This window comes from Theobroma cacao, chromosome 6, assembly GCF_000208745.1.
Source record: "Theobroma cacao cultivar B97-61/B2 chromosome 6, Criollo_cocoa_genome_V2, whole genome shotgun sequence".
Lineage (NCBI taxonomy): Eukaryota > Viridiplantae > Streptophyta > Magnoliopsida > Malvales > Malvaceae > Theobroma > Theobroma cacao.
Window position 1 is genome coordinate 25,354,537 of NC_030855.1, and position 13,603 is coordinate 25,368,139.

At 39.5% G+C, this 13,603-nt stretch overlaps 2 protein-coding genes and 1 long non-coding RNA gene across 3 annotated transcripts; 1 reads left to right on the forward strand and 2 right to left on the reverse strand.

Moving 5' to 3' along the window:
• LOC18597160 (autophagy-related protein 8C) lies at positions 1,801-3,912 on the forward strand. Its single transcript, XM_007026030.2, has 6 exons — positions 1,801-2,078; positions 2,203-2,266; positions 3,068-3,123; positions 3,220-3,272; positions 3,417-3,535; positions 3,630-3,912. The coding sequence occupies exons 2-6, from the start codon at positions 2,230-2,232 to the stop codon at positions 3,734-3,736; spliced, it is 372 nt and encodes a 123-aa protein (XP_007026092.2). The 5' UTR covers positions 1,801-2,078; positions 2,203-2,229; the 3' UTR covers positions 3,737-3,912.
• On the reverse strand, positions 4,404-5,361 carry LOC18597161. The gene is made up of 2 exons (XR_001928576.1): positions 5,229-5,361; positions 4,404-4,836 (listed from the first exon to the last, which is right to left on the reverse strand). It is a non-coding gene; the product is annotated as an uncharacterized LOC18597161 (long non-coding RNA).
• LOC18597163 (ankyrin repeat domain-containing protein 13C) lies at positions 8,010-10,793 on the reverse strand. The gene is made up of 2 exons (XM_018123949.1): positions 9,221-10,793; positions 8,010-8,593 (listed from the first exon to the last, which is right to left on the reverse strand). The coding sequence occupies exons 1-2, from the start codon at positions 10,631-10,633 to the stop codon at positions 8,174-8,176; spliced, it is 1,833 nt and encodes a 610-aa protein (XP_017979438.1). The 5' UTR covers positions 10,634-10,793; the 3' UTR covers positions 8,010-8,173.

Below are 13,603 nucleotides of genomic sequence, written 5' to 3' on the forward strand. Positions count from 1 at the left end.
GGTTCTCTCATAAGCTTTGGGGTATCCTTGAACTCAAGTTTATGGTTAGCACCAAATTGCAGTAATTTCAAGGTTGTGATAAGAGAACATACAAAGAAGTAGCTTTCATGTTTGCAATGCAAGAAGCAGAGAAATTTAACGAGTGAAAGTCGTCCATGCATCATGATTTTGGCGATGATCCATGGAACTATATACGAACAGTAGTTGACATTACTGATACTTGAAGATCACGGCACACAATTTATGATGGAAACGCAGTTATTACAACAAACCGGGTAAGCCGGAAACAGGCTTGGAAAATAAATAATAAGAGAGAGAGAGAGAATTCAATACTTGCCGTACTTCTGCCAACATAGTAGCATAATAACACACCTCCTTAATATGTAAAACCTCGACCTTTGTTCCTTGGCCATGGTTAAGCACCTTTTCTTCAAGCTTGACGTGGTGGTTTCCTCACAATGCCCTCGCTGATCAATTTCATCATCTCCTGTTGATGGCGCGGAATGGCACTGACCCATGTTCGGCAATTCGTGACCGCAATTAAAGACTTTCACGCACAAAAGGCTCTGAAAGAGTGAGAGATTACTTGCAGTAGACCCCCGACCTGAAGGCTCTTAAATGGAGTTCACCTAATGGACCAGTAGCTCAATCTCTGTGGCCCTTGCAAAACTCCTCGGTATCTGCAGGCTGTCTCCTCCTACTTAATGCATGCTGTTGCCCTCCAAGATCTTCTATCTTTGTGCTCGATGGGAACCGGAACCCATCTCTTGCATCTGCACTCACACAAGAGAGAGATACGCAAGACTCAGCAGGCTAAGCGCTATTTGTCTTATTCCTTGTGGTTTGCCCTTTATTAGGTGTATGCTCTTGACTGAACATGGATACAGTAGTATCAGGCATCAAAACCTCTAACCAAATCTCTTGTCCTTAAAAGCAGAACCCAAAAAAAGGGTCTGTTGTCTACACTTCAAAGCTGTGAAAATTTGATACCCTCTTTACTGCTTGGATTTAGACCCTCATGTATGCTTTCAAAGATTTTATATAATAAGGAACCAATTTTCATATAACATTTGAAGATCTAGAAGTAAAGAAAGAGAGTAGATTAGCATGCTATTTCAACTAAAAGTTTGTTCACATTCAAAGATATTTTTTATATTAACCAAACTAAAGCCTTTAATAAGTGTAGCTAAAGACATTTTACCTACTTTAATCACAAGTTGAACTTGAACCAATACAATAAGAAAGAATATTGAGAAATCAATCAAACAAGAAAGACTTATATATATATCCGATGATACTATATAATTAAGTGATAATGTATAGATTCATATACCGACAATGCATCAAATTTATATTTTATATAAAATAATACAATCAAAAAGTAAAATTGATGTTTCAACCATTTCTTCACTATCATTTATATCTAGTGTCACATTCATTTAGATATATCATCACTTCAATAGAAGAACTTGTTGCATCTTTGTAGTTCAAGTTATTGCAGGCTGGCTAGCTTGCCCCAAACCATGGGTTCTCATTGGTGCTAGCTAAAAAGTTTCCAACCAAACCTGCCCCAAGTTGCTTCACACCCATTATTTTCCTTCAAACCTTTATTTTGACAAATTTCACCATTGTCGGATGAATGATCTTTGTTTGCAAGTGAGCCCATGAATAACACTAAACCAACCCATTTATTGTTCATGCCTGCCAGCCAGCCCATTGGGAGTCCTAACTTCCTTCAACCAAAATTAACAAAACGGCAGCGTTCATAAGCTTGCCCGGACGGATGAGATTCCTTGTACCCGGGGGCAATCCCGTGGGGAAACAAAGATAAATAAAAGAATCTATTTAGAAAATTCAACGTAAATTCCGCTAAGCTTTAGTTTCGTGTTGGCCTCGAATTCAAGTAAACCCTCAAAAAAAGTTTCCTTCTTGTCTCAAAGATCTCCCCTTTTCTTTTATAAAGTCGAAGTCTTTTGGTACATTTCTTAGTTTGATTCCGACCCTTTTGCTCTCTCGATCAATTGGGTTCTTGAAACCCCAATTTCTTCAAGCCCTTCGCTTGTTGTTTCCGGTGGCGGGTATGTTTTCTGATGTTGTCTTCGGCAAGCCTTTTACGTTCATACACGTTTTCGGCTTTTCCTTCTCTCTGATTTAAAAAAAGATTGAATTTTGTGGTGATGTTTCGATGTTTGAAATTCGCAGTGGATAATCAGTGATCGAGTCTTGCAAATGGCCAAAAGTTCCTTCAAGCTTGAACATCCTTTGGGTTCGTTTCATTGATCCCTTATTTTTCTTTTCTGTTTATTTGTCTCTTTTTTCCCTTTTTAGAATTTTGTTAAAAAATTTGCTTGATTGATTTATTGTTTGATTAAAAGTTAATTTGGGTATTCTTTGTTTTATTTCTTTTGGTTTAAATATATGGTCTTTGTTTTGTAGATTTTTATTCAGAATCTGCTATCCGGATGTGTGTTATTGTATGGAAATATTAGAAATTTGGTGTTGTTTATGTAACATTGGATGAACTGGGGGGAGTTTGATTGGTGGATTTTTAGACTGAATGACGCTTTGTTGGTTGAATTCATGAGATGTTCCATGGTTTGTATACATTGAAATTCCTGTAAATTGGTTTGGTCAGGTGCTTTGTTTTCTTGGAGAGAAAGCATGCTCTCGGTTAACGCAGTTGCAAATTTTGAAAAGAGCAAAACATGAAGCATGGATCATGAAAGTTGTCTATCTTTGTTTGTTTTCTATGTTCTGGTGCATCTTCTTTGTTTTGCTTTTCTAGGTTATTTCTGCCATTGCTTGTAATGAAATTTAATTGGAAACACTGGTCTTGTCGTTGCTTGTAGCATCCATTTCACGTATAACACTCAACATTGCTTAGCAGAGGTTATCACTTTCTCTCTCTTTTCCATTTTTTATGATCAATAGGAATGGATGTAATTTGTCTCACCTCTTTTGGATATAGTTGCAGCATCGTCATTATCTTTGCTGTTGTCTCTGCTGCTCTTGTTGTCTGATTCGATTAAACTAATAATTTGTTTCTCTTTTAATTTCTAATTCTCAGAAAGGAGGCAGGCTGAAGCTTCTCGCATCAGGGAGAAGTATCCAGACAGAATTCCTGTAAGACTATTTTTGTTACTATCTGCCATTTCTGCAAAACATTTTGATCCTGTATTGTCTTTTAATATTCTTCTATGCTAATGGGTGACTGAGCAGGTTATTGTGGAGAAGGCTGAAAGGAGTGACATTCCTGACATTGATAAGAAGAAGTTAGTAGCATTTTGCCCTTATTTAAGTAAACTTTCTTTTGTAGCCCAGTCAACTGCAATAAATATATGAGAATTGAACCAGATATCCTACAATTAGACTGGTCACTGTTTTTTCTTAATATTCTTCTTTGATTATGGCTTCAGGTATCTTGTTCCTGCTGATTTGACTGTGGGGCAATTTGTTTATGTTGTCCGGAAAAGGATTAAGCTTAGTGCTGAGAAAGCTATATTTGTCTTTGTTAAGAACACTCTCCCTCCTACTGGTTAGTGATAATATGTTAGCTTTAAGAGTTGCAACCTATTAAAATTTGTTGCTATGTTTCTAAGGCATTTTCCTGTATTTTTTATTGGTTGCAGCTGCCTTGATGTCCGCAATGTATGAGGAAAACAAGGATGAAGATGGTTTTCTTTATATGACTTACAGTGGAGAGAACACATTTGGTTCGCCTTTACTTTTAGCATAATGATGATATCAATCTATGTAAATAGCTGAAAGAAAAGGTGTAAATTCTCTCAGTGGCGCCTCTTAAGTCGATGCTCGGTTTCATGACAATGACAGTTTCCAGCAGTCTGAACTTGGAATTTTACTTTCTATGAATTCAATGGCTGAAATTAATTCAATCAGTGATTTTCAATTATATTTTTATGGTTTTAATCATGATATCTTGATTAATGGTAAATGTTTCATCTTGATGCCAACATTTTTAGCTTATAAAGTGATGATAACATAAGAAAAGCATGCAGTATATGTTTTTGAGAGTATTTTGTTAGGGTAAAGCGGAGCATTACAGCTCAAATCAGCACAAGTTGTGAGGTAAAGAGACAAATCAGCAGTTGTTCGATGTGACTCTTCTACCTGGCAAAATTGTTATCCAGCCATTTTCAAGAGTGGGGACTGGTTGGGGTTGCTCCATGGATCTACCATATTTTGTTATCCAGCCCTTTTCAAGAGTGTGGAGTGGTTTGGATAGCTCGGGGGATCTACTTTATTTTGTTATCCAGCCATTGTCAAGAGAGGGGACCGGTTTAGGCAGCTCCATGGAACTATCCATACTTTGCTATCCAGCCATTTTCAGGAGTGGGGACTGGTTTGGATAGCTCCATGGATCTAACCATGAAAGATGCTCAAGAAACTTTCTAATGCTTAAAAGTGCCATAAATGGGAGAATGTAGTTCCCTCAAAAAATGAATGAGAAACACATCTAAGTCCTCTACTAATTAAGCTGTTTTCAAATCGTGGGCTAAACAATCAAACAATTTCTGACAAAATTCTGGTCTAGTGGATGTTTACATATTCATTTGGAGGAACCCTTTTTCTGGCATTTGTTCTTGACCCATGTTATGCCCTTGGATACCCCAAGCTTGAATTTCTTGGCTCCCATCAAAGCTGCTGTTTTGGCCTTATTGAACCCACCTTTTCCTTCGGATTTCTTCTTGCTGCCGTTCTCTTTCTTGGCTGTAGCATCCTCATCTTCCATGGCACCGATTCCTCCAGCACCCCATTGATCAGCCCAGCTTGGTGCATCACTCGCCATAGAAACCCTTCGTATCTTTTTTCCAAAGTCTAAGCAAAAACAAGTTCACGAAAACCAATACCAATGATCAGAAAGCAGAAAAGTAAGGCTGTCAAGCTTAGAACTTCAAATCCAGATAGTGGATATATGCCTCTCAGATGACTGCATAGATCCCTTGTTGGAAAGTTTCTCTTTCTTTTCATGTATATTATACTTGGCAACAATCTAAACTTTACTAGGAAACATAGCTTGAAAACAGTAGATGCAGTAAGCGAATCTTAAGTTATATCTACTAAAACAAGAATCTGCAGAAGCAGTCAGAGTGTACATAGCCTCCCTATGTAAGGCTAAGAAAAAGATCCAAAGAACAAAAGAAATGAGACTTGAGCATCTGTTATCAATAACAGAAAAACAAGAGAAGGTTTTTTGATGGAAAGAGTACCTGGTGATGACTAACAAAAGCGCTGTTGTTGCCCGAGAAGTTTGATGACAGAAGCAGCAGAATGGCCAATGATGAGTTTTTCTCTGCTCAAGCACCTTTAAAAACTTAATAAAGAAAGGACCACATGTAGATGGGTTGTCTTTGATCCCATTTTGACCCTTTTTTTAAAGGACTTGCCAACTCATTTGTTTCCCATCATCTGAAGCAAACTTCTTTTAGCATCTTCATGCCTTTTTTTTTTCTTTATTACAAATAAGTAGTAATAATAATAATTAACAATGATATTCCATGCCATGTTTTCCTAGACAGGCATCATATGTTCATTTTCTACCTAATTATTACAGCCAAGGACAGTCCATACCCCTTATTGCCATTGAAATATCTGATGATCGCCACTTGCTAGATTCTTGTAGTTGAAAATAAAAACATTGAATGAGGTATCTTTCGCTTTAAAGTATTCCTCAAACGCCTCAACTTTGAACACCATAAACAAAGTCACTGAAGCTTCCAACACCCAGGAATCTGAATTGAGTTGAAATGTTGTTGCTGCAGATTCATAACTTACAACTTAAGATGACCTTGACAATTCATAATCCAATGATTAATTACATAGAATCCTTTGTCCGTAAGCTTAAACTCTTTGTTTTCTCTTGCTTTCTCTTGGCAGCCGTCCAAGCAGCTGCTTTGGCTTTTACTGAATCCAGCTTTTTTCCATTTGCTTTATTCTTGACCAGTGTTTATGCCCTTGGATACCCTCAAAGCAGCTGCTTTGGCTGCTTTTCCCATTGGTTTTCCTCGTGGATATGCCAGATTGCTCCTGCCACAAATCATACAAAAGCAAATGTTGCATTCCACATACATTTCAAGGTTAAATAGCCAAGAGACTGAGGTGAGGTAAGCCCGCTGAAACAAGCAAGTACAAACCCGACTCAAAGACCCACTGCGAAGGTTAAAGAGAAAAAGATATAAATAGACAGATATGGGTTGTCTTTAATCCCATTTTCATCCCCCCCTTGTAAAAGGACTTGACAAATCACTTGTTTCCAAATCCCATCACCAAAAGGCTAAAGCAATTTCGTTTGCCATCTTCTTTAGTCATCAGGCATCATCTGCTCATATGTGCCTAGATCTTGCAATACCTATGGTACAAAATTTTTTTACCTTCTTCCGATGTTTCCGTGTTCGACATTTTTAGAATATTTCATTATTCATACGAATATGATTAACTTTAATATTTCGTATCTGTATTGGACATGTACTCGGTATCCAACATCCTATCTTGAGTCTATATAACGTGCATAACAGCTGAGGAGACCTACTGCTAATGTGTTTGCACGGTGATATCATCTTTATTGATCATTTATTATTCTTTGATGATAGCTGCTTGGTTAGATCTAAGATGAGATAGAAACTATGTATGGTAGGGAGACAACTGGTGAAGACTTAAATTATCATAGTTTAAAAGTTAAAGTAACTTGTCTCTTGCCTGCAGACATTGTTTGGGACAGCTCACAATGAACCTGATTGGGCTCGAACAACTCTCCCCACCACCACGGCTCTCCCTTCCCTTAAGCCTTTTGAGATAAACGCAAGCATTGATTCAATCCCAGAAACCTTGGCTCTTCTCATGTCCTCTCTGTTGAGATATAAAATAGAGCCAGAATGAGCAGCCCCCAAGAGGGACTGTAACTTGTAAGGTTCCATTTGCAAAGCCTTGGCTCAAGCTTTAAGATATAACTGTTCTTCTAACTACAATAACTTCTCAGCAGGAATTTAGTTTAGTTTCTGATGTTAACTAAGTTGTAAAACAGCAGGCTATATCTGTTTTCGGGGGGGGAGGAGATCAGGTGATTCAATCAAAACATGCTAGTTATGATGTTGCAGACATGGTGGTACTTCCATTCTGTCTTGTTGCAACAGAATGTTGTATCATACCAACAAGGCAACAACTTACCTGATCCAAATTATTACACCATCTAAAAGAGGCAGAAAGAACCAGCTACAAAAGTCAGAGGAAACAAAGTTTCTTACAAGCAAAACATAGACATTAACACCAAACAAGATCCAAGTTATGGGACCTCGACCTCACAATTACTACATATGAAGGGTCCATCTTTACAGATTTCCTTCTAATTTTATACATGGGGGGCGGCTGACAAATAGTGGAGCTATGCAATCCCCCGCCAGGTAAAAGCTAGTTCATATCTGCAGCATTAATCCTTTTAACTTTACCAAAATGCCCTTCCATGTACCAAAACAAATATACCAGCACGAATGTTCTTAAACTGCCATAAACTCTTTTCCTGGGTGAAGTAAACAGGGTGTGAATAGCAAAAAGGAACACTGGTATTATGAAAAGATTGAGCAAGCTGTTTGTTTCTCCAGGGGGTAAAGTTTAATTCACCTCTTTTGAAACATGCTGCGAACAGTCACGAGCACTGATGCAGTGATGATTGCTTCCAAACAGTAGGAGAGAATTAACCTACATTCATCATTTAAACTCCTCTAAACACCATGTCAATTTGCAATCTTTTCAGTATTTTCATAGTCTGGGCTAGCTGTGTGCGTACTAAGTACCCCCAAGTCCTTTTGACTGATGGTTAAATGTTTTAATTTGTGGTAAATGTCTTTCAATGAGTACTTCATGACTGTATCTGTATCGTACCTTAAAGTTTTATTAATGGTTATTCATGCTCTGTCTCTGCATGTACCCGCAAATTTTAGCGGTCAAAGAATGCCAGACCCTAGCTATGGCTTAGTCCCTGTTTACCAGCAATGATATGATTGAATCCTACAAAGAACCCATTGCCATTGATCAAAAGTAAGGATTTTCGGCAATTAAAACAAAATTGTGTGCCAAATTCTCCATCAGGGATTTTATATCTACACTGTAAAATTTGCAAGTTGAAACCCCAAATCAAAATTTAACATAGAGAAAATCATTTTCACTTTGATTTCCTGGTGGACTTGGATTTCTTCATCTTGCTGGACTTGTCGTCGGCAGTGGTCCAAGTATATCCACTAGGAATAGCGAAAGGATCCGCTTGTTGTGCCATTGAAGAAGAAGAAGAACTACGCTGTTGCTGTTGCTGCTGCTGCTGCTTGCTGGCAGACACTGATTGACTGTTGCTTCGCCTCAACCACGCCGTCGACGGCCACGATGACGACGACGATGATGATGGCAACGACGACTTGTGGGTCTCGGGTTTTTGGTCCTCCTCCGCTTGGCCTCCGCCTCTTCCTCCGCCGTAAGAAAAATGCCGAGGACTCGAGAGCGGGGTGTAGAACTGTTCTGTTGGTTGGAGCTCGACGAATTTCGTGAAGGTTATCACCACCCTCACAGTAGGGACGACCGGTATCGCAACCTGCCCCCACCAAACAATCAATTAAGACCCCACCTTGTCTGAAAATCACCCCAAAGTCAAAAAGCGAAAGAGATTTACTCCTATTTGTATACAATTCAAACGGGACAGGACAGGACAGTTTAACGGTTGAACCACTCCCGCCTGATTCCTTGAACATCCATGATCCTGCCACGTCATCATCTACGGTCTGTCCAGACTGCGTGGACGGATCGTGGCGGACGGAACATTACCTGACCAGAAGACGATAAAAAAAAAAGACCGGGCCCCACGAGGGAAGAACCTTTGTCTGAAAGAGAAAAAGAAACCTCGGATGATGTGGATCCCGCGAGATGGGGGGTTGGGAATCACCGTCGGATCTAGAACAAAGCGATGGGAGAAGTCCACGTCCGCTAATTCGACCCAAGACTTCTCCACTAATCAGAGAGGGAACGAAAATAAAGCAAAGGACTTGGGAGCACAGTTTTGCTTTTGTCATGGTGCTCAAGCAAAGGTCAGGCTCGCTTGCTTGCCTAAAGCATCAAAAGACCCAAAAGAGACACCCTGCTAAGGAGACAGGCACCCATGTGTACCCCCCACATTTTTTAAATAAAAATAAAAAAAATTTAGAAAATTAACGCTTTGTATTACCTTGACAGGAAATGTTCCCGGCGGGAACTTGGTGGTCAGCAACTCTCGCATCCTCCTTACAGCTTTCACTTTATTCGCCAAAATGTCAAGTAACGGTAACAGCTCTTCTGTCTTTAACGGGAACTGTTCCGTTAACCAAACAGACGGCCGTAAACTTCTCACGTACTCTTTCTCCTTAGTTTGCGGAGGCGGCACCACCGTTGTGGTCGTCGTAGTCGGTACGAAAGTTGTCGATCTTCGAGGAGGCACAGCCGCCGCCGCTGACGAAGGAAAAACGTCCACACTCTTCCTCCCGACCGAAATCCACTCCCTCTCCTCTCTGACGAAGCTACTATGCCTTCTCCTATCAGGCATAGCGAAATTCGGATTCTCGCAAACTAAAAAACCGTCGTCGTCTTCGTCAAGCTCTAACGGTAACACCTGTTCACTTCCCGCGACGTCGTTTTCGGAACTCGCGACTTTTCGTGACCTGAAGCTGAAAATCACGTTATGTACTTCGTAAACTTTAGCTTTCCATTCACCGACGCTCTCGGTTTTCTCTTGGCGTCTCCAGTTAGTTCTTCCCACGAGTTCCGCTCTGGTTACGTCCATTCCCGGTCGGTACACGCTCGTTTGGGAACAAAAGCCTGCAATGTCAGATTCACTCATAGGAGCTCCGGCGTTTTCGAATGCGTCGAAGATTTTGCGATCGTCGCGGTTGAGGACTAGCAATGAGCCGCAAGGAATGTTGTGGACGTGATCGCCGTCGCCGAGAAAAAGAAAGCTTTGATCAGCCCGTTGGATTTTCAAGCCGTCGAATCCGGCTAATGAAGTATCCGCTCGGAGATTACCGTCGCGTTTCCAGATCTTGTACGTATCGGAAGGTGCGATTTTTCCGACGAATGGAATTACAGAGCTTTCGAAGTGGAAGGAGATTTCCATGTAGAAGTCCCGCATTCGGCGGAGAACGGCAATTACGCGAGGTAAACGACGGCGCCACTTGCTCCAGGCGGAGCGGTGGTGGAGTTTTAGCAGAACCAACGCAATGTCGGAGCTTCGGCGACACAGAGCTTCCTGGAGCGGATTCCAGCCCGCAGCGTTCTGGAGCGACACGTCAGCTCCAGCAGCTGCAAGTGTTCTAGCCGCTACAGCGTCGTTGAGGCGGACTGCGAGGTGGAGAGGAGTTTCACGGAAGGGGACGTCACGACGGTCCAGAACAGCAGAGATTTGGTCAGCTACGCGCTCTTGACTCAACGAGTCGCACTCGGAGTGGATCTGGGCGGGATCAGCCAGCTTGGGTAGAGTGGAAACCAGTCGAGTCAGAGTCGTGTGATCCCCCAAGACGACGGCGTAGTGAACAGGACTGTGGTTGTAAGCCTCCGGCTTGATAGCAGGAAACGGCGTCGTCATGGACGCCGATGATGATCTGGACATTCTCCTTTTTTTCCCTGTTTCCACTCCTTAATTCCGCAAATATAAGCGAGCGGTTATTTCGAATTGAGAAAATGGCGAATGAAGTAAAAAATGAATATGTCTAAATCCAGAAAGGGCACTAGCAATAGAGCGAGGCAGGGGTATTACTGTCTTTCGATAAAAATAAATTTATTGGGCAGCGTGCAGAAGGAAAGAAAGAGAGGGACGAGATACACGCAATCTGGCGCGGCTTTTGTTGATGCTTCAGACAGGTCCAGTAAACCCTCTCCCCCCCCTCGCTTTACCTTCTCTTCTTTGTTTTGTCTTTTCCACTTTTTTTTCTGTTTTTTTAAATTTAAATAAATAAATTTGATTTATTTTAATTTTAAAATAATATTTTTTAATTATATTTATTAAAATGTTTTAATTTTATTAAGCTTATGATATTATCAAAAACCTTTTGATTTGAGTACATTTTGACTCGTGAGTTTAAAAAATTCGATTAATTCAATTATTGATGGAATTTTAATTATCAAAACTACTTTATGGTGGGGAAAAGTTTGGACCAACAATCCATGAGCTCAATCATTCGGACAATTATGGGATTTTAAGATGCATTTTCACCACAATTTTCTAAGTAATATTGTCTTATTTTTGAGACACATGAGACAAAAAACAGTTGAGTTTGTAACACAGCTACCCAAATTGAGGGATTTTCTTTAGTTTGTTTTGTTTGTACTTTTGATTGACCGGTCTAAATTATTCAAAGAGAAAAAGAGAGGGGGAGATTGACCATATGTTTTAAATGAAATTTAAAATAAAATAAAGGGAAAAAAAAGGAAATGTGAGGATTGACTAAGAGAAAATTAAAAAATAAAAAAAAGAGTGAAATCAGAAATGGAGTGACTTGGTGGGGGCATAAGAGAAAATAAAATAAAATAAAAAAAGACAGAGTCCAAGGAGAGGCTTTGTCGTGACCAAGAGAAACTGAGAACAGGGGAGTCTGTCTCCGGCGGCATGGACCAATCCCTAACGGATTTCTCACTCCCTTCGATGCTTCTCCTTCTTTTAACTCCTTCCCTATCCCCCCCCAAACTGTTTCTCCTCCATTTCTTTGCTCTTGTTTTCCTTTGTCTTTTCTTTTTGGATTCTTTGTCTTCAAAGATTCTCATGTCTCATTTTATTCTTTTCATAAATGAGTTCGGTTAATTTAATTCGATTTTAAATTTATTCGATTTATTCAATTATTTCAACCGTCAAACTGGTCGAATATAATGAATTTTTAGTGGAACTTCAGGGCATCTTCATGTGCACATTTATAATGAGGACCCACTTTCTCTCTATCTCTAGTATTCAAGCCCAAGGAAAAATAAAAAGAACTACATGTTGATGAATTTTTGAAGTGTGGGAAAGAGTCACACAGATCCAAAGGGTATGATGCAACATCATATAATCAACAATTTTTGTAGGATAAGGAATTAGATATTTCTTTTACTTCCATTATACTTTAGCTTTTCTTTTCTTTTTTCCCTCAAATTTAAGGCCATATCCCACATGAGTATTCACTTTCTCTTATTTCCATCCTCTCATTATACATTAATTGTAGTAATTTAAATGTGAAAATGCATTGCTGTCTCCATGTGGGACATTTTCTTTTCCCTATACTTTTTTTCCATATTAACAAGGCCATCAACATTTGCTTGAAACCAATGCATTACCAAAAAAGGAATGGAAATGGCCTTAGAGATGGAGGACAGAAAAAAAAAAAAAACTCCTATAAAGCTCAAAAATATTGGAATTGAAGTGATAAATCAGTTTTAATATAAAGTTTTATACCATGTGATAAATTGAAATATTATAATAAAAATTAACATAATATATTAATATAATATGAAAACAAGATCATATGATTATTTTTTGCTTCCTATGTCTACATCACATCAATATCATATAGACGTGAAATCAGAGGCGAAGGGAAGGAGTTAGTAGGTGTAAACTTAATCATTAAGGTCTCAAGATTCAAACAGCCACCTGTTTGAATTTTCAACATGACCTAGTCATCCCTTGGACGCCCATTGAAACACTTGATCCATTTCTTTCCAAGAAGGCATCAGAAAGTAACCTGAAAGCTACCCTGATTGTCCCGAATCACCCAATCCTCCTCTTTAGGTATTTCTCCACGAAGCATGCTGGAAAATGTCTCTCCTCTTTCCTTCCAGGTTCCCAGTACCTGGCCTGCCACAAGGCCAACCTTCATACTTATATAAAGAGACCACACCCGGAGAGGGGTTTTATCTCCAACAACAACATAGCCAACACTACTACTACTACTACTACTACTTTTCTTCTCTTGCAAACTAGGAATATTTTCTTAAAAGCTAATTCAGTCCAAAGTTTCCGCCATGGCTGTCTTACCTAGCTTCATGATCAATTGCTTCTCTGGTTCTAGTAAGGTTGCGTCCGAGGGAGAGGACAGTCGACGAACATCCACCCAAGTTAAAGCTGGTGGCGAAGCCAAATTGAAGGAAAGCAAAGCTAAGAAAAGCCCCCCGATTCCGATGACTTACTTCCCCATCGGCTCAACATTTTCTCGCTTATGAACATGCTTCACGACCCTTTGTGTGTCAGCTTCTCCGAGGGCACGTTTTCCCTATATTCCATAACCATTCTTTTCCATTGATTATGTTGTTTATTAGGAAAGGGGACAAGTTGGGATTGAGGCAAAATAAACCCTTTTTTATTACAGATTTGTATAATTAAGAATTATTATTAGTAAAATATTCTTTTTGTACGAAAGTCTTCTGTTGTTCAAGTCATTCACGAACCCAAGTTCCTTACAGAATTTGGTTATATATTTTGGATTCCATAGCTTGGTGATGCTTAATCTATTCAATGATGGCAGTTCTTCCTATAATATTTAAAGAAGAAAAAACAGAATCAAATCAAGGAGCTAATCGAAATTTTTTTACTCGATTTTTAAAATTTGATGAA